This window comes from Ips typographus, linkage group LG2, assembly GCF_016097725.1.
Source record: "Ips typographus isolate SLU linkage group LG2, UJ_Ityp_2.0, whole genome shotgun sequence".
NCBI classification, from domain to species: Eukaryota; Metazoa; Arthropoda; class Insecta; order Coleoptera; family Curculionidae; genus Ips; species Ips typographus.
This window is the reverse complement of record NC_138423.1, coordinates 2,884,928-2,909,694: the sequence shown is the minus strand read 5'-3', so window position 1 is coordinate 2,909,694 and position 24,767 is coordinate 2,884,928. Positions and strand designations below refer to the sequence as shown.

The following is a 24,767-nucleotide window of genomic DNA, read 5'->3' as shown; positions in this document are numbered from 1 at the left end:
ACTAAGTAGCCAATGCTAGAATTGTCACTAATTAGAGTAATCCAGAAAAAAGGCAATCCGGATCTTACCAACATGTTAATAAGTTTTCAAAAAAATTTGAGAGATTGTTAGCCGACAGGTTTGGTGAAGAACAAGCCCATAAATACCGCAGTGTCCAGATGTATCAACATTTCTGATCACTGTAACAATGGTCGATGGGTGTTCGGCTCCTTGTAATGCTTTTAATTCCCTGGAGCACCAGATTTTCTTTACAAAGATTGGTGGGTACGGTACAATAAAGGCTCCAATAAATTCAAGAGATTGAGGAGACATATATTTGAGTTTAAGTGTGTCATGTGACAGTCAATATCAGTGTGCCGCAGGGTATTTGTTTTTGTCTGTTTAATGACTTGGACCATTTCCTTCAGACGCATGATTATGGATGACTTGATCTGCAGCATGCTGTTGCAGCTGAGGATTGTATAATCTCGCGAAAAAGGTTGAAGTGTAGTAACCATCTTGCCCTGAGTTACTTCGGTTGTCATCCGACAAGTTCCTGGGTTATACATTCCGGTTAGGACTGTTGGGAGGAAAGGTTTAGGGTATGTGCTTAGTTCATTGCAACCATACGTTGTTTGGCGCACTCTTGGGGTGGCATTTGTGGGACGTTCCAAGTAATGATAACCATCTCCATCCATTTAGTAGCAGCTGCGGGTCTTAGCTGCCCTTACGACTCTTCTTCTTCTTATAATAGGAACTGATCCTGTTTATTCCGTTGCGTTTAGCCTCCTGTGACGTTAAGCTCCAGCTTTCGTGCCATCTCTTGGGTGGTCTGCCTATCGGTCTTCGCCAGTTTGGTTTTTGCGACACGGTCCACTTTGCCCACGACATCCTTTTCACATGGTCTCTCCAGCACCTGTTGCGTGTTCTAGGCCATCTTCTCTGATATTCTGGCTTCTTATTCTATCTCTGAAGGTAAACCCCTTGATAGTTCTTAGTATTTTCATCTCGGTTTTGATCTAGTCTGACCCTGTCGAATGTCTTTGTTGACAAAATGGGTTTGTTAAATTCTGTTGATTTTCCTATCATCTGTTCTTCGTCCAACGCAACCTCCTTCCAGTCCTGTGTTTCCAAGACTTTTATATCTCCGATATTGTCCATCCATCTGAGCCTTGGCCTTTCTATAAAGGTTTTCCACTGGGTTTTCTTCCCATATCCTCTTGCGGAGACGTTAATTCGGTGATCACTGTACGTGTCCGCTCCATCTGAGGATTTATGGATCTTTTCTTCTTTCCCGGCTGGTGCTATCGTATGTCTGGCGGAAATCTACAAATAGTTGGTGGACCTTTTTGTTTTGTCTGTAAATGATTGTTGTTTTGCCAAAATGTTACAATACAGGCATCCAGACAACTTAAAAAGTCGGTGTTTACCATTTTCTGTTTGGTTTAATTTTGTGGTTAGAATTGATTTCCTTTTGGAGTGATGAAAATTGAAAATTACGGCATTAGAGGGTTATCGTAACGGAACAGTAATTCAAATCCTAAAGAGCCAAACAAATATTCATTCATTTTAGTTAAAAAAATTCAAAAACCAGTTAAAACACTAATTCATCGAATAGACCAATAACAAAATTATGTGACTAATACAATCAATGAATTCAGATAGGATATCTATCTCTAGATTTTATATTGGGTTTTCTGTCATTGTCTCGCCTGTGCAATTATCAGTGTTTCTCTCTTAATTACACGGTTTTTTTTTCTCCGCACTTGATACATGGTGATCATGGTGATATCTCAGAATGCTATATGTTTCTACATACCATAAAACTTCTGTGACTTTTACTAATGAATAAGATTAAAATTGATTTAAGATGCTAAAACTGTAACGTTAAGCATCAAATAATAAGGAAATATATCCATCAAATTTTAATGTTTAACTTTTCTGGTGTTAAAAACCGTGCTTTTCAATTTTAACTACAGTAATATAAACCAATTAACTAATCACTCCTTTTGACGCTGGCATAGCTTTTTCAGCACAACCACTCAAAGAATTTTCAATTCAAATATTGATTACATTAGGACAAAAACAAAATATTAACTTAATATAAAATTCCGATCGAAAATTTGTTTTTATACATGTTAATGGCGGTAATAGTGCCACGGACGCTTTAATAGGTGGACATGTAAACTTTGCTTTTATATATAGAAACTCGCAGAAACAGCAAAGGCGGAAAAATCTTCGAATTAGTATTTGTTGGTACAAAACGAGTTTGTTTTTCTAGTATTAGTAAACGTGATTTTCATTTAATTTATGTGTGTTTTCTTTGAAACCGCCTCTCGTTCAGTAAAACGGTTGTCGTTTTTAGATTTTTGTATAAATAAAGTGATGTTTCCATGTGTTATATTTTTAGTATGGGAATATCTTTTAAGCCTCAAAACAGCGGGATATCTCGAAAACTATTCTGAAAAAGAAGTTTAAGAGGTATATAATGTGACCGAATTGATGATAATTGTGATGTATTGCGTTCCCTCGAAAAGCGGCAACACTGGACAGTGGGGGAAGCCGGTGGACGACCGATGACCCGCCATCTCTCTTGCTACTCAACCATGAACGAGGGCACATGTTGGTCTTAATAAAAATTGTCTTTGTACATATATATATATTAATGTGATCAATAAATGTATGCAGTGCCCATTGAAAGAGTCTTCTTCAAATCCCAAGAGCCCAAGACACAACAAATGGCGACGAGGATGGGATACTTAGCCGAAAACTAGTAAAGGGCTAGGATCCCACGAGGAGAAGGACCGACCGGACCGGCGATATTCAAGATGGCAGCCTTGATCGGATCCATGGCGGAATACAACCATGCCACCGATGATTGGCAGATATACCAAGAGAAATTGGACCAGTACTTTGCCGCCAACAAAATAATTGAAGAACCTGTAAAAACTGCAACCTTAGTGAGCCTAATTGGAACATCCACCTATACCATATTGCGTGAACTGACTTATCCGGCATTACCAAAAGACAAAAGGTATGCCGAACTAACCAAGCTACTCTGTGGTCACTTCAGCCCCATTGTATCCGTGTGGCGCGAGAGAAGCAAATTTTGGGCGGCCACTCAGATGTCTGGCGAAACCTCGCAAGAATGGTACGTGCGGGTGAGAGGACTTTCCATTAACTGTGCTTTTGAAGGAAATTTGACCTTCGTTTTGAGGGAGAAGTTTATGGCAGGATTGAGGAAGGGCTCAATACTGGACCGATTATGCGAAGAGGATTCAGATAGGCCCCTAGAGAGTCTTTTAAAGTTGGCGGTACAGAAGGAAGTAAAGAATGGAGAAAGTAGCCAGCACGAGCGTGAGGAAGTCAATTGGGTTAGAAACGGAGCGAACAGTGGCAACAGGGCGGACCGTCACCGAGGAAGATTTGCTGCTCGCGCAGGCATAGCGATGGGCATGTCAGAGGGCGCGCGCAGCCAGTTCCAAGATGGAGGCGGCAATGGCGACAAGTGGAAAAACAATAACAAAAGTGCTAAACAGATGGGAAATCCATCAAAGTGCGGAGTGTGCGGCAGGAACCACCCAGGAAGCTGCCGTTATGCAAACTACAGATGCAGAAGATGCGGCGTAGAGGGCCATCTGGAGAGAGCTTGTCGCAGAGCCACAGTGAGGGGACAAAATGCTCTGATGGAGGCAAGTGAAGAAGCAGAGGTCGCAAGGGACATATTTAAGGTAGATACACATAAGGGTTGTTCAGGGGGATTTGTTGCTCAGGTTGAAATTATGGGGAAAATGTTCAGCATGCAAGTTGATACTGGATCATGTGTGACCACACTAAGCAGGTCAGTGTTTAAAAAGGGTCTTCCAAATGTTCAGCTTGAAGTAGATCACATACTGCTGCGTGGTTACACAGGGTCAATGATTAGGCCATTAGGATACTTTGTGACAAATGTAAGAGCCTTCAGCAAAGTAAGAACAATAAAGATTTATGTAGTTGATAGCATGGGACCTTGTTTGTTAGGCCGGGACTTTCTCAGTGCTTTCAATATATCATTAAACGTTAATTCAGTCTTGCAGTGTTCTCACAGGAACAGGCTGTTGAAGGAATATTCCGATGTCTTGACGAATCGTTTGGGAACTTACAGGTACGATAAGGTCACAATACCCATAGATCCGCAGGCGAGACCCATTTTTCTCAGGCATAGACCAGTTCCCCTGGCATACAGACAAAAAGTGGAAGAGCAAATAAAGAGGATGGTCGAGGAAGGCATTCTAGAGCCGACGACAAATTCAAGATGGGCAACTCCGATAGTGCCAGTCAGGAAGGCCAACGGAACGGTAAGAATTTGTGGCGATTATAAGGCGACTGTGAATAAATGTTTAGACAAAAATATCCACTACCCCTTACCTCGCATAAATGAGATCTTTGATCAGTTATCGGGCGGTAAGTTGTTCACTAAATTGGACCTCAATCAGGCATATACACAGTTAATGCTTTCAGAAGAGTCAAAAGAAGCAATGACACTCACAACTCATTTAGGTCTTTTCAGGCCAAACCGAATGCTTTTTGGGGTGTCTCCAGCAGCTGCTCTTTTCCAGATGACGATAGAGCAAGTTCTGCAGGGATTAAAAGGCGTGGCCGTGTTTGCAGACGACATATGCATCACTGGCGCGAGCACTCAGGAGCACATTAGGAACTGTGAAGAAGTGTTACAGCGATTGAGGGAAGCAGGGCTTACCGTAAGGCCGGAAAAATGCAAGTTTTTCGAGAGAGAAGTAGAATACCTGGGACACGTAATAGGCGAAGAAGGCCTAAAGAAGTGCGAAAAGAAGGTAGCAGCAATAGAAAATGCAGCAAGGCCGACCACAGTAACACAGGTGAGATCTTTTTGTGGGCTGGTGCAATACTATGCTAAGTTCATACCGAACCTGGCAAGCATAATGAAGCCAATTTACGAACTTCTGAAGAACAACGTAAGTAATAGTAGTAAAGCTGTAAATTGGAACACCACATGTGAAAATGCCTTTAAGTTAATAAAGAAACTAATTAGCCAGGACATAGTATTAACCCACTTCGATCCCTCTAAAACTACGATTTTGGAGACTGATGCCTCCGATAGTGGCTTGTCGGCGGTGTTGCTCCATAGACAGGCCGACGGAAGTGAAAGGCCAGTGGCCATGGCATCCAGGACTCTGGCTGAGTCCGAGAAAAAAATGGCTATAATAGATAGGGAGGCAGCGGCCATCATTTTTGGACTGAAGTATTTTCAGCAGTTCTTGATCGGGCATCGTTTCATCGTGCGTTGCGATCATAAACCACTGTTGGGAATTTTCGGCGAAAATAAGGGCATACCAGTAAGAAGTCGAGATCGGTTACAGCGTTGGGCGTTGTACATGTCTGGGTTTGATTATAGTATAGAATACATAAAAGGCAAAAACAATTTTATCGCCGATTGTTTATCTAGATTACCAGACGGCAAGAACGAGCTACCGCCGGACGTGGGAGAGATTGAGCCCGAATGCTTCATAAGCTTTGCAGAAACCAGCAAGCATTGGCCACTCGACGCGCAGAAGATTAGAGAGGAGACTAAGAAAGACAGAGTTTTGAAGAAGGTAGTAAGATACGCACAGACAACATGGCCATGCAAACCCAAGGAACTGCAGGTAGAAGAGAAGAACTTATACTCAAAGAGGGATGAACTTCATGAGGAATTGGGCATGGTTATGTGGGGCCACAGAGTGGTGATTCCGAGCTCATGCAGGAAAGAGGTATTAAATCTACTTCATACCAGCCATTTAGGTATTGTTAAGACCAAACAGCTGGCTAGATCGTATGTTTGGTGGCCCAACATCGATAATGACATAGAAAACCTTATAAAATCATGTGTTGCATGTCTCAAGACGCAGCCTGACCCACCAAAGGTCGTAACTCCATGGCCAGTAGCTGTTAGACCGTTCCAGAGAGTTCACATTGATTACTTGCTATTCAAGAATAAAAATTACTTGGTGCTCACAGACGCATTCACCAAATGGCCAGAAGTGGTACCTGTCCAGGGTATGACTGCGTCAGAGTTGATCAAGCACCTCAGAAGAGTGTTTTCATGCTTCGGGTTGCCCGAGTTGGTCTGTTCAGACAATGGCAGAACCTTTGTAGCATCAGAGACTGAACTATTCTTCTCAAAGAATGGTATCAAACATGTGACAATCCCTCCTTATAATAGTCAAAGCAATGGAGCAGCCGAAAACGCAGTGAAGACCTTCAAAAACAAAATTTCAGCTGCGCTGAACGATCAGAGGAATAGCAACACTGACATTGACACTATAATTGCAAGATTTCTTTTAAATTACAGAACCACTCCCCATTGCATTACCAAAGTGAGCCCAGCAGAGTTGATGCTTGGCCGCAAACTGAGAACCTTACTGGATCAAGTAAGAAATAGGGTAGTAGATCCAGCAACGCAAAGTGCAACATCCGCCAGGGAAAATATGGTAAAGCATCAAGAACGTGAGACAAGTAAAAGAAGACAATGCAAGCAAAGGTTTGAGAAGGGAGAGGAAATAATGGTAAGAGACTATAGAACAATAAATAAGAAAGCTTGGACTGAGGCAGTCATTGAGAGAGTGATAGGAGCAACCACGTATTTGTGCAGATTGCCGACTAGACAGCTGTGGAAGAGGCACAAAAATCAGATAATCGTGAGAGGCGCTGTTGACCAAGCGGACAACAGAAAGTGCTCACAGGCAGCAGAACCGCGACAACCCTCAATAAAACCGGGAAAAATAGCAGCAGGGTGGACAGAAGAAGGAAAGCAGAGTAACTACCACCAGGATGCCACTCCTACAGGAAACTCGAATGAGACACCAGTGGGGCATCTTGACAGCGAAACCTCAACAGATGAGGAGGTGTTCGTAGATGTAGGCTCTCAAACACCCTCAAAAGCTGCAACTGAAGACACAAGAGCTGGTGCCGGCGCCGGATTACAAAGTCCAGGCGTAGAAACCAGTCAGAGAAGAGACAGCATTGTCATGGAGTGCAGGTACGACAAGCGTACACAGGCAGGGGGTGGACCTGCGGCTAAGGGTGGCGTCACCACAAGGTCGGGGCGCGCGTCGAAACCGTCTGTTCATTTGAGAGACTTTATCAAGGATTAGGTAGGAAGTCCCGGACTCTTTAGTTGAGTATGCTAATTAGTATTGTATGGGGTAGGCCTGGTTACCTTTCGATTGTCATGGCGCACACATGTGTTGTCTCATATAGTATAGTTATAGATTAAGAAGGGAGGGAAATGTGATGTATTGCGTTCCCTCGAAAAGCGGCAACACTGGACAGTGGGGGAAGCCGGTGGACGACCGATGACCCGCCATCTCTCTTGCTACTCAACCATGAACGAGGGCACATGTTGGTCTTAATAAAAATTGTCTTTGTACATATATATATATTAATGTGATCAATAAATGTATGCAGTGCCCATTGAAAGAGTCTTCTTCAAATCCCAAGAGCCCAAGACACAACAATAATAATAAAGTATAGTCTATACAATTCAAGAAGCACTATAGTATATTCTAAAATATACGCGTTATTTTGAGTTTTGGAGTCATCTGTGGACAAACCACCTGGGTGCGTATTCTGGAAATTAAGGGAAGGAGTTACCAAGAGAAATACAGGGTGGTCCAGTTTCAAATGTCAATAATTCACCAATCGATAGCCCATCAAAAAATAAATTCACACACATTATGTCATTTTCCTGAAGAACGCTTCCTAAGGAAAACACAGACCTCCAAAATTCAGTTTTGAAAATCTTTTTTTTGTTACAACTGTCAGACAGTCAGACTAATTTTATTCTAAAAATTAAAGTTTTAGACTAATATCGTAGCATTTAATGCCAAAATTGTTTACTTTCATCAATGAAGAGTCTGAAACTTAACTTTTACTATAAAAAATAGTTTCAATTTCGATTTTTCAGTCTTAAAGCACAGTGAAGCGTCTAGAAGTCAAATTAATACTGAGAAAAATGTAAAAATAGTTTTTTTTTAGTCTGCTATGTCAAAAACTTGGTGAAGATAAGCCTAAAACTCAATTTCCCAAGCTGAAAGCAGTTTCAAAGCCCTAAAAATAGTCCAGAGTTCTAAGAAAATGAAAAGCAAAGTAAAAAAACCTGAAAAGTTAGTCTTCAAGTAAATTTTCATGAATCTAATATAAATATCCTGTATTTAAGACTATTTTCAAGACTAAAATATTGAAATGTATTTTCAAATTATGAAAACTTACTTCAAATGCAAAATTTAAGCTTTTGATGTCACTTTTCATTAGTTCAGAGTCACTTTTTGGTGTCCAAGTCAATTTTCAAGGTTGAAATGTGTGAATTTGTTGTAAAAAATTCTAGATAAAGTAGTTTTTCATGGCTACAAGTCAGTTTTCACAAGTTTTTCAACTTATCTGACTACAAAGATAGTTTCTAAGCCTCTCAAGTAAATTTTCACAGTTTCAAAGTAAATTTACTGGTTTCTAAGTCAATTTTCAAAACTAAAGTCTTTTAATTTGTCTGGAAACTGTGAAAACTGGCTACAAAGACATTTTTTAAGCTTCTTAAGTCAATTTTCACCGTTTTCAAGACAATTTTTATGTTGGGTTGGGTTGGTTTTGGGTCTTTAAACGTAATTACTCAATTTTGTCGTAAACAAAATTTCAAATCAGAGTTTTGTAAGAGATACTTATTTTGTCAAATTGAAAAAGTAAAAAAAACTGAAAATTTTGAAAAATATCCAGTGACATAGAATATAAGGCAGAAAAATGAAAACCATCTTTCTGTATTTACACCACTGGACAGTTTCGAGTGATGGAAGTATTAATTTCATATGTATTTGTTCTAAATTTGATTAAAATTGCTCCAGCGGTCTGACAGTTATGACAAGAAACTGATTTTTTTAAACTGAACATTTATGGACTGTATTTTCCTTGGAAATTATTTTTCAGGAAAGTGACATAATATGTATGTTAACTTATTTTTTGATGGGCTATAGAATGGTGATTTATTGACATTTAAAACTGGACCACCCTGTATATGCTGAACCTTTCATTGTCACCTTCTTCTATCAAAACCTCTCTTGAGACTCTTGATGGTGCCTGGTTTCAAGAATAAATGCCCTGGAATGTCAATATTATTTGAAAGTCGTAAAGAAACAATTTATTTATCTAATGCTACATTGAAGTAGAAGAAGAATATGTGACAGATTTTATTCCAATAGGATGCTTATCACAGATTTACTAAAAGTGTTTATATTTGCTATGGTCTTGAGTTGATTAGGAAGCAGTTGATATGCTTTAATAGCTTTATATTATGATGCTTTTTCAAAGAAGATTGATTGATGTTTAGGAATTATCAGTAACTGCAGTAATTCTGTTGTGTGATGAGATGCGTGTTTTGTAACAAACCCTCCTCCCCTTAAGGATATCGGAAAAGACTTTACGTTTTTCGATTGCAATACCTGACCTCGCTATCGCACTCCGGACCCAGTTTATAACTGAAACAGGTGCATTTTTCGATTTGAGAGTGCTGCAAATATTGCTTGCTCTGGCCTTATCAAATGCTCCCTCCACATCAAAGAAGAGGACCAATGCGACCTCCTTGTCTTGTAATTTCTGTTCAGCTTTTTGCACCAAAGCATGGAGAACCGTATCTGTCAACCCTCCTGTATGCATGCTGGTTACTATGCAGCGGAGTCCTGATGAGGACTTCCTCTGTTAGGTACCTGTCCATCATCCTTTCCAGCGTTTTCATGAGGAAGGACGTTAAACTGATAGGTCTGAATGATTTGGGCTCGGTATATAGTCAGTATCTGAGTAATTTTCGGGACAAGCCCCATGTTTATAAGATCTTACAGGATTTTCAGTCAGAACTGTTTCTAGACACCCTGTATGGTTCTATCGGTCAAGGAAGTGACTTAAAGTTATGTAACACATAATATGAGACCTATCTGAATTAGAATGACATATTAAAGCTACATACTGCCTTAATTCGGGATTGAGCACTGCTATGTCGCATTTTTTGGATAAATCGATATTCCTTGAGACCCAGGACCTTAGCCATTAAAAAAATAAAATAAAAATCTATTTGCCAGTTTTTTGTTTCTGAGTCTAGTCTTCTCTAGTCTCTACACAGAAAATAACAATTATTTTTGTATATGTGGTTAGAGTTCTGTTATATAAATTCCAAACACCTTTTGTCTCGTAAAAGAGATATGCTTAGGAAATTCTATATTATTGAGTTCCTTCGAGACTTTTCATAAAAAAAATAAAGGCGAATTTAGATACAGGGTGTCCTGAATTCTTAATTACTGCTTCTGATTACTTCAAAATTATTATTAAGTGATACACTTTTGGTTTACTAAAACAATAACATTTCAGAAACATCATGAGTAACTCGACGACCACCGAGGGAAATATAACAGAAGATGGAATCTACGAGATGCTAAAGCATAGAGAATACATTACAATAGTGTTGTATTTTATCGTATTTTTTGCCGCATTGGTCGCCAATCTAATACTCATCATTATAGTTGTTAAGGACAGGTACATGCAAAAGTACGTCGTCTTAGATATACAGAGTGTCCCATATTGATCCTATATTGTTTCAGCGTAACCAACTACTTCCTGGTGAATCTGTCAGTGGCAGATCTACTGGTGACTATCATTTGCATGCCAAACGCTGCTTGGGGAGCCTATACTGATGCTTACACGTTCGGTGAAGATACCTGTAAGATAATTGCGTATCTTCAAGGTAATTTCAAACTATATGATCATACAGAGTGTCATATTGTATGGTTTCTTTTCAGGAATATCTGTAGGTAGTAGCATTTTTACGATAACCACAATGGCTGTGGATAGATATATGGCCATCATAAAGCCGTTCGGTTTAAGGTATAGATGTTTCAATCGAAAATCGACCATAATCATGATAACCATTCTGTGGACGTTCTCTTTGATTCTGTTTTCCCCGAATCTTTGGATAGCTGGATTAACAGTAATCCAGGGTGACATCACCATGTGTCGTATGAACTTCAAAGACGCTCCAATACCACAGGGTGTGATTGGGGTGATTTGGTTTCTGTTCATGTTTGCAATCCCTGGTAAGAACCTTGACTGTCCACATTTTAAATACATGTTAACTAATATACTTTCTACAGGTTGTATAATGATTTTTGCCTACTCAGTAATGGGAAAAACCCTGTGTGCAGCTCTGCCACCTCTTGATAACAACGAGTCTTCTTGTACTCGTCAGGTAAGTAATTTATAAAAACGTGAGGAAATATTTTAAAAGTAATTTTCCAGAGGATTCGAGTAATGAAATCAAGGAGACGAGTCGCCTGCATCCTACTTTTGCTAGCCATAGTGTTTGCAGTTTGTTGGTTACCTTACCACATCATCAGTTTGGTGATTAGTTTGAAAGCAGACAACAAGTACGAAACCGCCACTAGGTATCTTTTATTGCTGGGCCATACAAATTCAGCGTTAAATCCCATTATTTACTGTATCCTGTCCAAAAAGTTTCGGTCGTCTACCACCAAATTGCTGAAATGTAATATGATTATGTTCTTAAGGAAGCAACAAAACCCCAATATGGTAAGTTTTGAATTTTCAAAAAGATGGTTTGGGTATTAGTGTTGATTAAACTTTTGAATGTCCATACTAATCTGGATAGGTTATGACAAAAAGACAAAAGAAAATATAAAAATTCTCCATTACATTTTTTAGAAATTTCCAGCTTTAACTCTAATTTATTATCAAAAATATTACCGCTAATTTTAATGCGCTTATTGTTTTTTTTCCTATTTTATTTATTGCTTTTTGATTACAATTTTTCACTCTAATTTCAATCCATCGTCTTGTCTTATTGGAACCAGATTTGGCGTAGCCCATCCAGAGGAATATCACTTAAATACTCTCCCGTGTTAAGAAGTTCCAAATATCTAACACCCTGCAAATTCTCTTCAACTCAAGATGGTCCAATAAGTTTATTACCGTAGATCCCAGTCCATACATTAACACTAAATTTGATTTTATTTACTTCTCTATTAACCCTCGGATTTTCATCTCTTTAACCAAATTTTTATACTCAAAAAAAGTCCTTAACGATTGGAAAAATGGTATAAGCATTTCTATTTTCACATCATCTCATCAGCTCAGTCATGAAGCTTTTCACAAAGATCATAGAAGCAATAGCAATGTAAACATATCGGAAGAACAACGAGGGTTCAGTAAAAATCGGTCTGCTATTTTCATAATCAGGCAAGTAGTTGAAAAAGCTATAGAATACGGAAAGCCCACATATCTGTGCTTGATAGACCTCACCAAAGCGTTTGATAGGGTAGTTGAGTTGAGGAAAGTTGGGGTAAGTTGATATACTTGAATAGATATCATAAGACAACTAAATCACAACTCATCTACTCACATATCAGTTAATTAAAACCTGACAGAGGAAATAAAAACACCAACTGGAATTCGTCTTGGAGACTGTTTAAGCCCCCAAATTTTCAATCAAATAATGGATGAAATAATTTAAAATATGTTAAAAGTATGGAAGGAGGATATTCACTCACAACGTGCGAAATCAAAATTATCTATTTTGCCAAGACGACTTGCAAGTTAAATCATTCGACAAGGAAGTATCCATAACAAAAACTAAAACCTTCGTCATTTCCAAAGAACCAGTGTAACTTTCTCTGGAAAGCAAAACTATCGTACATGTCATGTCGTTCGACTACCTAGGCATGCAAATTACCTCAAGTCAAAATAGAATGAATGAAGTAAATGGACAAACCAACATTTCGGGACACCATTTGGAATGACACCAATATGAATAAAATGTCCAAAGTTAAGATATACAAAACCTGTATCACCCTGTATTAGACTGGTGATGACATACGCTAAAGAGACAAAAGCTGACACCAAAAATAGACATATAGCACGAATGTGAAGTAGAAGACATTGTCGGGTGGGGATGTAAACGTAAAAGAGACTGGAATGATTAAGTAGATAGAATGGCTAGAGATGGTATACCAGAAACACGACGCCCCTTAGGAAAACATCCAAAAAGATGGATAGAGTCATGGTCTTCAACATCTCAAAGGAACTGAAAGTGGGAAAATACAAGCCTAAAGGCCTAAAATATGTGGAAGAGAAGAAGAAGCAGAGTATTTTGTTCTTTACAGTTTTGGTACTTTTACATTTAACCCGCGTTTTCTATTTTATTCACTAACTATATTATTCCATATTTGTTTCGCTTTTTCTTGAATGTGCCATTCTCTCTTAACCGCCTATCTAATTTTGGAAACATGGATGGGTAAGTTTGCCAATGTTCAGGATATTGCTGAAAGCAATGAATAAAAAGGATTGAAAGGAAATAGAATACACCATACACGCACAAGCCACCAGGGCAGGACTCAATATGCTGATTACAGACACAGCTGAATCGTGGGGTCATCTTGGAGGCTGGACAAGTCTTGGAAGACGTTTTTAAAATGCTACCTTGGAAAAATAAACGTGTAAACGTTGATGACACCTATTTAAACCATTTGCGCTTTGCAGATGACTTAGTATACTGATCAGTTCAGATATCCAGGAGCTTATAAGAACATGCTAGCACAATTAAACAAAGCTGCAAATGATGTCGGATTAAAAATGAATTTATCAAAAACAAAAATAATGAGCAGGACCGAGGAAAACATAAGAATAGCGGATAAAACGTTGGATATTGTTGATGAATGAATAAGATCTTATAGCTTGATAGCATTTGGAAAACTGAGTCATATAGTTAAAAACCCTGATATCCCTATAAATCTTAAACGAAAGGTCTTCAACGCATGCATCCTGCCGGTCGCAATATATGGTCTAACAAAGGCTCTAACCAAGAAGTACACTAACAACTTGACGGTGTAAAATCCGTAACGAAGAAATAAGAAGAACGAAAAGGTAGTGGACATAATAGAGCGAGTCGCGGAGCTTAAGTAGCGATGGGTTGGGCATGTTGCCAGACTAAGCAGTGTGGACAGATGGGTGTCAAAGCTTGTACACTGGAGACCACGGCAAACAAAGAGGAGTGTCGACATGCCACAGAGGAGATGGTTGTAGATAGCAGGAGGAAGATGGTATCATACAGCGAAAGACAGAACAGCATGAAAAGAGATCAGGAGTGGACAGAAAATGGCTGATAAAGAAGAAGAAAACGTTGCTAAATCTAAGAGTCATAAGCCATGTCGTGCAAATGACTGTGTCGTCCTATGGTTAACCTAAACACTTCTCCTCTAACAACTTTTGCATTAAAGTCTCATATCAGGTTACGGGATTGTACTCAGCATTCGCTCCAGTAAATCGTAAAAAGATTCCTTAACATGATTAAATAAAAAGTAAGTTAAATTCCTCAATATGGACATCATAAATATAAAACTGCCCATAGTTGGTATCTTATTCCATGTTGGCAGACTAAGTGTGGACAGATGGGTGTCAAAGCTTGTACACTGGAGACCACGGCAGACAAAGAGGAGTGTCGACAGGCCACAGAGGAGATGGTTGGATGATGTAAAGAAAATAGCGGGAGGAAGATGGTACCATACAGCGAAAGACAGAACCAGCATGAAAAGAGATCAGGAGTGGACAGAAAATGACTGATAAAGAAGAAAACGTTGCTAAATCTACGAGTCGTAAGCCATGTCGTGCAAATGACTGTGTCGTCCTATGGTTAACCTAAACACTTCTCCTCTAACAACTTTTCCATTAAAGTCTCATATCAGGTTACGGGATTGTGCTTAGCAGTCGCTCCAGTAAATCGTAAAAAGATTCATCAAGTTAATTTCCTCAATATGGACATCATAAATGTAAAACTACCCATAGTTGGTATCTTATTCCAAGCTTTTCCTTTTTAAACGTTCGGCTTCTGGTCAAACTGGTCAAAAGCATCTCTGATACTGTATACGGTGACATAATTTTATTGTCTGATCTGAATCATCGCTAATTTCAAATGACCCTAATAAATTATATTATTAATTATATTATTATTTCACTTATAGTGGATAGCCGATAGTTCAGGGTCAGGATTCCAGGTGCCGGCCAACAACAAAGCAACCCCACTGACACATCGACTTAACGGCGATGTTCTGATGAGCCGATCATCACAAAAAACACGAACATTTGCTGTATAAATAAAACCCATTTGTAATTAAGTTTATAAAATATATTTACAAATTTAAAAAAACAGAAATATTTCAATTCCAAATTGTATGAAATTAGTTCAGGTTATCAAGCTGGAACACATTAAACTTTCTTTAGTCTAAAAATATCCCTTTGTTTTATGGACATTTAAAATTAATGCTCCTGCGCCCCTAATAAACCTTTCATCTCCAATGAATATTTCGAGCTTCACTGATACACCAATCGACTAATAAAAGTTTGAAAGTGGATAGGTGTGGATGGTAATCGGAATCACCGTAGTTTAGAGATGTATAATTATATCAGAGGAATACTAGTTATTTGCTTCTTAAATTCTAGTAAGTATGGGGAAAATCAACTTTGTTATTGAAACACTCTAATCAAAATCAAAATTTAGGACTGAATACATGGGGTATCAAAATAATCAATATGCACGTGCCGAATGTAGTAAAAAACAACTCAAATCGACCCCTAACACTGGATTGTGATTACTCAGTAGAATCTGGCGATTCAGAACTGGTTCTACAATGGTTCTTAAATGGAAATTTAGTCTACCAATGGATTCCACCGCATCAACCTCAAAGTCTTGGAGTTTTTAAGGTAAGGCCCTAGAAAAATGTTCTATTAAAGGTAACATATGCAACTTACCAGGATCGCGTAAAATTGGGTTACCAATCGTCAAACCACTCCCAAACTATGTACAGAGCTTTAAAAATACTGAATCCTACTACAAACATGTCAGGAAAGTACAAGTGCGCTGTGTCGTCGTTAAAAGGCCATGCCGCGCGTGCTAAAAAGATGATTGTGATAGGTAAAAGGTACATTTAAGACCCTTTTTATCCTAAATTGTAATTAACGTGTTAAAGAGCCTGAAGATCAACTACTGATCTGGAAAACAATGGATGAGCAGTATCTAAATGTGACATGTTTGGCTGTGGGGATCTACCCATCACCAAATATGTTAATTTTCCGGAAGTCCAGTGATCACACTATGCACACCAGGTGACTTTTCATTTTTTACAATTCTAGGCATTTTGCTTTTTGTAGATAATGTTGCAATAGCTCTGTAATTCCTCACCAACAATATAAAATCAATCTACTCATCTATGAGCATAAAAATATGTATATAAATATCAACAGATTTTTAAATTGAAACTTGAAACAGAATTTTTTAATTAATTTTCTTTGTTAAATCCTTAAATGATCCCAAACCAACAAAATAATATATAAATTATTAGCAGGCATAATAATCAGTTAGAACAAGCTTATATTGCCTCAAATTTTATTTCTAATATTTTTTATAGAATGAAATACCTTTCAATAACTGTATGGGACGTCAAAGTGGACCCAATCAGCCAGAAACATACCATAACAGTCGTGGGCACAGATAATATATCCGAGGTAGATGCGGATAGTCTGATACACTGTGAGCTGAATATTCCAGGCACTGGGTATACAAGACGCAAAAGTGTATTGTATCATCCGTTAGGTAATAACATAAATATTTTAACCATACACTACAAGAGAAACAACAAATCAATCAGCCGATCAAAAGTGAAAGTGTGCTTATTTAATGTCAAGTTTTTAGACTTGTTGAAAAAGCGGGAAATTTTGCCCCAATTTACCTGTTTTTTCATCAGTTTTTATTTACGATTATTCCAATGTTAAGGCTCAGTTTACTACCCTTATTAGAACCAGGTTTTGTATTTTGTTGCATTTTCAGAATTGACCGCAAACGCAGCTGGAACAAATCAATTGCTCGAACATGCAATAGTGGTTTCAACATTTTACCATTTAATTTTGTGAAAATTATATTGTAAAATGAATTTCAAATAAATCCTTGTGATAACTAGTAATAATTATAAAATAATGATGATAATGTTAAAACAAAATAAATGTATTAAGCAGCATTACTTTAAGTCATCAATTATTATAATTTTCCACATTACAATAACAATCAATAAAATCGAGAAATATGAACACCATTTTGAACAACGCTGCTAAGTATAATAATTTATTTTTTCTAATTTTGGCATATAAAGTGACACTTTTCAAAACTGATTAGAGTGACAAAACGTTTTACTTTATGTAACTAGTTATGAAAAGTTCATTTCATCACTCCCTGTTTTTATGCATTTCCGTAGAAACATATGGGCGACATCCATCATAACATGTCGTTGTCACAGTTTATACAAGGTGCTATGAAAGTGAATATTTGTGTTTCACTTTAAAAGATGGTTTTCACAGCTTTTTGGTCAAAATTAGAAAAAATTATGTATGCAACACGTTTCGAAAATGTCTTATTGTGTAACTCATTCAAATTGTAGGACCTCGCTGCGCTCGCCCTACAAACATTCATCCGTTACACAAAATCGAACTTTTCGTAACTGGTTACATAAATAGCTATTTATTAATATTGTATACTAATTTAAGTCGAATTTAAGAACTTCTATTGTTATACTACAGGCCAACTCTACATCACATTCACAAAGCTGGTGTTAACGAGTTTCTTTCTGATCCCCACAGTATCTGCAGTGTCCGTGATTTCCTAGACTTATCCGCTTCAAGTGGCTGTAAGTTGCTTTTGCTCAGTTTTAGAAATTCTTTACTCCTTTTCCCGATTGTAACCTCTAAGAAGTAAAACATTCAGTGACCACATTTTTTATAAATGAGTGTAAGCAAAAAAATGCAACACTAAAGGTACTAAATTACAAATCAAACAATTTAGTAGTCACCAACATTATTTATAGTTTTATTAAACATACATATTCCAATAAATATTTTGCGCAATAGCATAATATACAACAATATAACAACAACAAAATTTACAACAAAAACTCTAATACCCCCAGGTACTCCCAGTATAAAGCTATAGAATAAATGCCCATGGTATCACAAAAATTGGAAGATAAAAGGAGATTAAAAATATTTTTCCAGTTTTATGTCTTTGGGATCCGTAGTCGGACCGTGTCGTTCCACCACCTTTCCTTCTTTGTCAATCACAAACTTGGTGAAATTCCACTTTATAAAACTGCCCAAAGTGCCACCCTGTTTGGATTTTAGGAATTTCCACAATGGATGAGCATTGTCTCCATTCACATCAACCTAAAGCAACAAAGGTTTTTACATTTTTTTGTTATTGCCCATCTTAAGATGGAGTGCCAATCAGGTTACTGTAGATCAATTATAGTCGCAAGATTGTTGCAGTGACAGGTAAAATTAATTATTCAGTACATTATGGACGCAGTGTATGTAGAAATGGCCCCAAGATAATTTTCTTTTACAAAATAAATGTTCTCAGAATTTTGAATATTTCTTCTTCATTTAAACTCTCAGGCAATGGAATTTTGAACGCCATACGTTCACAAACCGAAAAAAAGTCAGTTTTTCAGACTCTACAACACCTTTTCCATGTGGAAAAGCTTAAGAATTACATAACGGCAACATGTGGATGTGGAACACGTGGCCAAAAAGAAAACTCTTAACTCAGTCATTTTGACAACGTCCAAAAGTTCAAGAAGCTTTTATAATTCGTGTGGTTGGAAAACGTGGACCTCTTTGACGAACTGAACTGTTCCTTAAGGTCCCAACTGTCAAATTTGGTTAAACTTTTATAGTTTCAAGTCAGTGGTGAACGAATTTCGACAGTTATGACAGCTGTCACGTGACATAAGAAAAATATAAAAATGTTCATTAGCTCCAATATACATATAGAGTGATTCCTCCAAGAAACACATCTACTTGGCATTTTATAATTTTCAAATAGTGTCCATTGCCTGAATTGTTGCTTTTAATGCGCATTTATTAGCCTTTTCTTTATCATTCTCTTAAATTATCTTTAAATTCCTTAAATTCACTTCGCATTTTATTCAAAAATAAACTTCGGAGAATCTTCCACCTCTAAGTATAGGGTAAACAAGAAACTTCTGACTGTTGCGTCCCAAACACCAGCAATAAACGTATGTTGGTGATTAATGTGATATAAAAATTTATTGGATTGATTGTCAAAATGACTGTAGTTTTAGGTTCTAACTTAAGGCAGGAGCTACAATAAATTATATACTATATGACCAACCAATCAATATTTATGTACCAACAATTAAACAATTCTTGCAAAGTTTAGAGCACTTGTAAGAAGCCTTTGGCAATTTCTAGAAGGTTTGCCGTAGTATCTAAAGAGCTCGGGCACTTTCCAAATAATCCTAGAGGCTGACAATTTAGAACAATTATGGTAAGGTTTAAGAGACTTACGATACCTCTGACAGTTTTAAGAAGGTTCTCAGTAGCATTTAGAGGTCTCTGGCACTTTCAAAATAATCCTAGAGGCCTCTGACAGTTTTAAAATGCTTCTCAGTAGCACTTAGAAGTTTCGGGCACTTTCAAAATAGTCCTAGAGACCTCTAGCAATTTAGAACAGTTATGGGAAGGTTTAAGAGACTTGTAGAGGCCTCTGACAGTTTTAAGAAGGTTCTCAGAAGCATTTAGAGGTCTCTTGCACCTTCAAAACGATCCTAGAGGCCTCTGACAGTTTTAAATTGGTTCCCAGTTGCATTTAAAAGTCTCTGCCACTTTCAAAATAGTCCTAGAGACCTCTGGCAACTTAGAACAGTTATGGGAAGGTTTAAAGGACTTGTAGAGGCCCCTGACAGTTTTAAGAAGGTTCTCAGAAGCATTTAGAGGTCTCTTGCACCTTCAAAATGATCTTAGAGGCCTCTGACAGTTTTAAAATGCTTCTCAGTAGCACTTAGAAGTTTCGGGCACTTTCAAAAATAGTCCTAGAGACCTCTGGCAATTTAGAACAGTTATGGGGAGGTTTAAAGGACTTGTAGTGGCCCCTGACAGTTTTAAGAAGGTTCTCAGAAGCATTTAGAGGTCTCTTGCACTTTCAAAACGATCCTAGAGGCCTCTGACAGTTTTAAATTGGTTCTTAGTTGCATTTAAAAGTCTCTGGCTCTTTCAAAATAGTCCTAGAGACCTCTGGCAATTTAGAACAGTTATGGGAAGGTTTAAAAGACTTGTAGAGGCCCCTGACAGTTTTAAGAAGGTTCTCAGTAGCATTTAGAGGTCTCTGGCACTTTCAAAACGATCCTAGAGGCCTCTGACAGTTTTAAATTGGTTCTCAGTTGCATTTAAAAGTCCCTGGCACTTTCAAAATAGTCCTAGAGACCTCTGGCAATTTAGTACAGTTATGGGAAGGTTTAAGAGACTTGTAGAGGCCTCTGACAGTTTTAAGAAGGTTCTCAGTAGCATTTAGAGGTCTCTGGCACTTTCAGAACGATCCTAGAGGCCTCTAACAGTTTTAAATTGGTTCTCAGTTGAATTTAAAAGTCTCTGGCACTTTCAAAATAGTCCTAGAGACCTCTGGCAATTTAGAACAGTTATGGGAAGGTTTAAGAGACTTGTAGAGGCCTCTGACCGTTTTAAGAAGGTTCTCAGTAGCATTTAAAGGTCTCTGGCACTTTCAAAACGATCCTAGAGGCCTCAGACAGTTTTGAAATGGTTCTAAGTAGCATTTAGAAGTCTCTGGCACTTTCAAAATAGTCCTAGAGACCTCTGCCAATTTAGAACAGTTATGGGAAGGTTTAAGAGACTTGTAGAGGTCTCTCACAGTTTTAAGAAGGTTTTCAGTAGCATTTAGAGGTCTCTTGGACTTTCAAAAAGATCCTAGAGGCCTCTGACAGTTTTAAAATGGTTCTAAGTAGCATTTAGAAGTCACTGGCACCTTCAAAATAGTCCTAGAGACCTCTGGCAATTTAGAACAGTTATGGGAAGGTTTAAGAGACTTGTAGAGGTCTCTCACAGTTTTAAGAAGGTTCTCAGTAGCATTTAGAGGTCTCTTGGACTTTCAAAAAGATCCTAGAGGCCTCTGACAGTTTTAAAATGGTTCTAAGTAGCATTTAGAAGTCACTGGCACCTTCAAAATAGTCCTAGAGACCTCTGGCAATTTAGAACAGTTATGGGAAGGTTTAAGAGACTTGTAGAGGTCTCTCACAGTTTTAAGAAGGTTCTCAGTAGCATTTAGAGGTCTCTTGGACTTTCAAAAAGATCCTAGAGGCCTCTGACAGTTTTAAAATGGTTCTAAGTAGCATTTAGAAGTCACTGGCACCTTCAAAATAGTCCTAGAGACCTCTGGCAATTTAGAACAGTTATGGGAAGGTTTAAGAGACTTGTAGAGGCCTCTGACCGTTTTAAGAAGGTTCTCAGTAGCATTTAAAGGTCTCTGGCACTTTCAAAACGATCCTAGAGGCCTCAGACAGTTTTGAAATGGTTCTAAGTAGCATTTAGAAGTCTCTGGCACTTTCAAAATAGTCCTAGAGACCTCTGCCAATTTAGAACAGTTATGGGAAGGTTTAAGAGACTTGTAGAGGTCTCTCACAGTTTTAAGAAGGTTCTCAGTAGCATTTAGAGGTCTCTTGGACTTTCAAAAAGATCCTAGAGGCCTCTGACAGTTTTAAAATGGTTCTAAGTAGCATTTAGAAGTCTCTGGCACTTTCAAAATAGTCCTAGAGACCTCTGGCAATTTAGAACAGTTATGGGAAGGTTTAAGAGACTTGTAGAGGCCTCTGACAGTTTTAAGAAGGTTCTCAGTAACATTTAAAGGTCTCTGGCACTTTCAAAACGATCCTAGAGGCCTCTGACAATTTTGAAATGGTTCTAAGTAGCATTTAGAAGTCTCTGGCACTTTCAAAATAGTCCTAGAGACCTCTGGCAATTTAGTACAGTTATGGGAAGGTTTAAGAGACTTGTAGAGGCCTCTGACAGTTTAAGGTTCTACCAGAGGTTGTAGGTAGCATTTAGAAGTCTCTAGAACATTCAAAAAGGTCCTAGAAACCTCTAGCAAATCAAAACAACTCTGGGAAGGTTTTAAACACTTGTAGAGGCCTCTGGCACTTGCTAAGAGATTTTCAATAGCATTTAGAGGTCTATGGAACTTTCAAAATGGATATACAGTATTCTGACTAGTTTAAATCAAGCAAGTTTCTCTAGTCAATTTTTACTTTTGGAGATAGTCTATAAAATCTTGAAATAAAGTAAGATTTTTTCCTTTTCACTATACTTGAATGTCATTTCTGACACAAAACTGCTCTAATTAAGATGACTCACGCTGTTTATTTACAAAACTGATAAAAACGTCAAAATTACCTGATTATTAAACCTTCAGACTGACCATATCATGTTATAAAACACATATTCTTATTCGATCTTTGTCTAATGAAATGAGATAATTAATGTGGCGCAACGGTCAGAAGTCACTGAACAGGGCTTAGTAATATTGGAGAAAGAAAGGCTCTCATAACACTATACTGTTTCATAATAATTAGCATATTACACTTTATAAAGCTTATTCTGGCAATTATGCAAGCTGGAATCTTGCCCTATAGAAGTTGATAAAGCAGCCCAAAATCATTTATTTTCTTTGAAAAGTTGCACAAAATGCTGATGCTAAAGTCGCAGTATTGACAAAGCCTCCATAAATTTCAGTAAAAATTCACTGGTCAATAAAAAGCTGGTTAAAGTCACTGAAGTCACTCCATCTTTATAGGTGAGTAGGTAAGATTTACAAGCAGACTTATAGTTCTTATTTACCTACCTTATCAAATAAGTCAAACTTTACATCTTTGGAAGAATTAAATTCACAAATTTGTTCATTGTTGCCTGGCTCTTGACCGCCAAATTGATTGCAAGGAAAAGCTGCAAAAAAGCAGGTTATAAAGTATTATTGTAATCCATTTTTACAAACAAATTGTATGTAAGTATAACAATAATAAAAAAATATAAGGATAAGTATAACAAATGAACATGCATGATTATTGATCAATTTGGTATTTGATTTTTTTAAAATTATTATAGTCATACCTACCATAAGGTATGATCTGTTTTCAGCAGCAATACCTACTACTCTGAAGTATCATAAATAAAAAAACAATAAGACACATTAAAAATTTGCCTTACATACTAACTACTCAAAGTGATAATCAATTATTTAGGATTATCTCACACATGTTATATGACTAATAGTACAATGACTAGTGGTTTTCCACAGTTGCTTAATCATCAGAGTGGAGTTCAGAGTCTACTGAATTAATTATCATAACAAGACATAAAGATATATGATTGTGATCTGTTTTTATATTATAAGACATTCTCTGAAGTATCCTAAATAAAATCAATAAATAATGACTTGTCATACTGATAATTAATTATTTAGGATTATCTTAGGTATGTTACAACTAATAGTACCATGACTAGTGGTTTCCCACAGTTATTGTTTAATCATCAGAGTCTGCTGAATTAATTATCATGTGAGGTAACCATATTTTTTGAAACCCAATAATATAGGCTAACTCAAAGGTCAAATGCCTATTCACTTTAAGAGTCTACATATTTCCATCAATATATGAAGAAAAAGCAATAGAAATCCAAACTGAACATCAAGGATGTTGTAATATCTAAATTATGTAACTTGAAGACTACAGAAAAGAATAAATATATCAGTGACAGAAGACATTTTTGTGGAAAAAATCATGTTTACAGACTCAGATTAATTACAACTAGAATTATGTTATAACTCATACTTATCAATGCAAGCAAGGAAAAAATAAACAAAAAATATTTTTTTTTACAAATACCCTACTTCATTTTATATTCATAAAACAAACCTTAAAAACATTTTTTTCATGCTTTGCAATACAGAAAATTTCAGTTCCCAACAAATATTTTTATTCAAGATTTTTATTTACTTATTATACAAGACTGTTGGATTCTGATAGTTTTTGTATTGCATGGAGTTTTTATTTTATTGTATTGCAGGGTACTGTAATCATTTTCAACTCAAAGAAACTATACCAACATCAAATTTTTTTGACAATTTTTGTATAAAGCAAACTCTGAACATCAAAATACAGGACAGTTACAATACAGTACAAGGGGTAAAGAGAAAAAGGACAATCCTGTAAAATAGGGACAAATGATCACCTTAATGATAAGAAGGTATAATATGATAATTATAACTAAGTACATACCAAGTATTCTAAGCCCTTTACTTTCACCATATTTATCGAAAAGCTCATTGAGAGCTGCATAGTTGGATTTGGTCAGGCCGCACTTGGAAGCAACATTAACAATAAGACAAACATGTCCCTTGTATTTTTCCAAGGAAACCTCATTCCCTTTGATATCCTTTACCGTAAAATCGTAAATGGTTTGTGCGTCAGACATTGTAGTACTTCTAAAATTAGTTTAAAGATATGCCACAATCAAAAAATTGCATTTAAATTTAAAGTGGTGAATTCAAGGTTTGACAAGCCTTTTAAACGTTTTGTAAACGTTTACCTACTCGATGGAAGCTGGAGAGGTCAATTACTGTAAAATTACTGGAAAACACTGTGTGATCACTACTGCACGCAAATATTAATGATTTTATTATTAACAAGCTCAATACTTTATATTGTAAATAAGAACTAATTAAATAATCCGGCACAAAATTTCAAGCAAACAACCGCAACACTCGACCGACGTCTACATTTGACCGCTGACAGCGTTAACATACCGATCACGTGATTTTTCTTATGAGAGCGTAAATATAA

The 24,767-nt window shown here is 37.2% G+C and overlaps 4 protein-coding genes and 1 long non-coding RNA gene across 8 annotated transcripts in view; 2 read left to right on the top strand and 3 right to left on the bottom strand.

The window, feature by feature from the left end:
* Positions 1–15,308, top strand: part of LOC145724567 (orexin receptor type 2-like) — a 44,124-nt gene extending 28,816 nt beyond the window's left edge. The window contains exons 1-7 of one of the 3 annotated variants that reach the window (XM_081972917.1): positions 9,074–9,202; positions 10,384–10,560; positions 10,614–10,756; positions 10,812–11,105; positions 11,163–11,257; positions 11,308–11,598; positions 15,042–15,308. In XM_081972917.1, the coding sequence (XP_081829043.1) occupies positions 10,391–10,560; positions 10,614–10,756; positions 10,812–11,105; positions 11,163–11,257; positions 11,308–11,598; positions 15,042–15,173 (1,125 nt within the window). In that variant the 5' untranslated portion in view covers positions 9,074–9,202; positions 10,384–10,390 and the 3' untranslated portion in view covers positions 15,174–15,308. Of the gene's footprint in view, positions 1–9,073; positions 9,203–10,383; positions 10,561–10,613; positions 10,757–10,811; positions 11,106–11,162; positions 11,258–11,307; positions 11,599–15,041 lie in introns of those variants that run through there. The other 2 variants (XM_081972919.1, XM_081972916.1) reach the window with 2 other exon arrangements.
* LOC145725573 (uncharacterized) overlaps positions 1–24,767 on the bottom strand; it is a 214,783-nt gene that overhangs the window by 149,158 nt on the left and 40,858 nt on the right. The window lies entirely within an intron of this gene.
* On the bottom strand, positions 2,609–3,421 carry LOC145724577 (uncharacterized). Its single transcript, XR_014177044.1, has 2 exons — positions 2,969–3,421; positions 2,609–2,919 (listed from the first exon to the last, which is right to left on the bottom strand). It is a non-coding gene; the product is annotated as an uncharacterized LOC145724577 (long non-coding RNA).
* LOC145724570 (uncharacterized) lies at positions 15,381–17,066 on the top strand. Its single transcript, XM_081972922.1, has 6 exons — positions 15,381–15,518; positions 15,578–15,780; positions 15,832–15,991; positions 16,047–16,182; positions 16,485–16,669; positions 16,904–17,066. The coding sequence occupies exons 1-6, from the start codon at positions 15,470–15,472 to the stop codon at positions 16,984–16,986; spliced, it is 816 nt and encodes a 271-aa protein (XP_081829048.1). The 5' UTR covers positions 15,381–15,469; the 3' UTR covers positions 16,987–17,066.
* LOC145724571 (uncharacterized) lies at positions 17,904–24,705 on the bottom strand. Of its 2 annotated transcripts, none has more exons than XM_081972924.1 (4): positions 24,514–24,705; positions 24,204–24,409; positions 22,772–22,872; positions 17,904–18,285 (listed from the first exon to the last, which is right to left on the bottom strand). In XM_081972924.1, the coding sequence occupies exons 2-4, from the start codon at positions 24,397–24,399 to the stop codon at positions 18,100–18,102; spliced, it is 483 nt and encodes a 160-aa protein (XP_081829050.1). In that variant the 5' UTR covers positions 24,400–24,409; positions 24,514–24,705; the 3' UTR covers positions 17,904–18,099. The 2 variants fall into 2 exon arrangements, with proteins under 2 accessions (XP_081829050.1, XP_081829049.1); XM_081972923.1 differs by having other exon boundaries at positions 24,518–24,704.

What these genes read in the sequence shown, in the direction of transcription:
- LOC145724571 (XM_081972924.1), bottom strand. Translation starts at nt 24,399, where the DNA reads ATGTCTGACGCACAAACCATTTACGATTTTACGGTAAAGGATATCAAA. An exon ending in TAAAGGGCTTAGAATACTTG is followed by an intron (nt 22,873 to 24,203) that starts GTATGTACTTAG and finishes GCTTTTTTGCAG; the next exon opens with CTTTTCCTTGCAATCAATTT. An exon ending in AGTTTGACTTATTTGATAAG is followed by an intron (nt 18,286 to 22,771) that starts GTAGGTAAATAA and finishes TTGTTGCTTTAG; the next exon opens with GTTGATGTGAATGGAGACAA.
- LOC145724570 (XM_081972922.1), top strand. Translation starts at nt 15,470, where the DNA reads ATGTATAATTATATCAGAGGAATACTAGTTATTTGCTTCTTAAATTCT. An exon ending in AAAGTCTTGGAGTTTTTAAG is followed by an intron (nt 15,781 to 15,831) that starts GTAAGGCCCTAG and finishes GCAACTTACCAG; the next exon opens with GATCGCGTAAAATTGGGTTA. An exon ending in TAAAAAGATGATTGTGATAG is followed by an intron (nt 15,992 to 16,046) that starts GTAAAAGGTACA and finishes AACGTGTTAAAG; the next exon opens with AGCCTGAAGATCAACTACTG.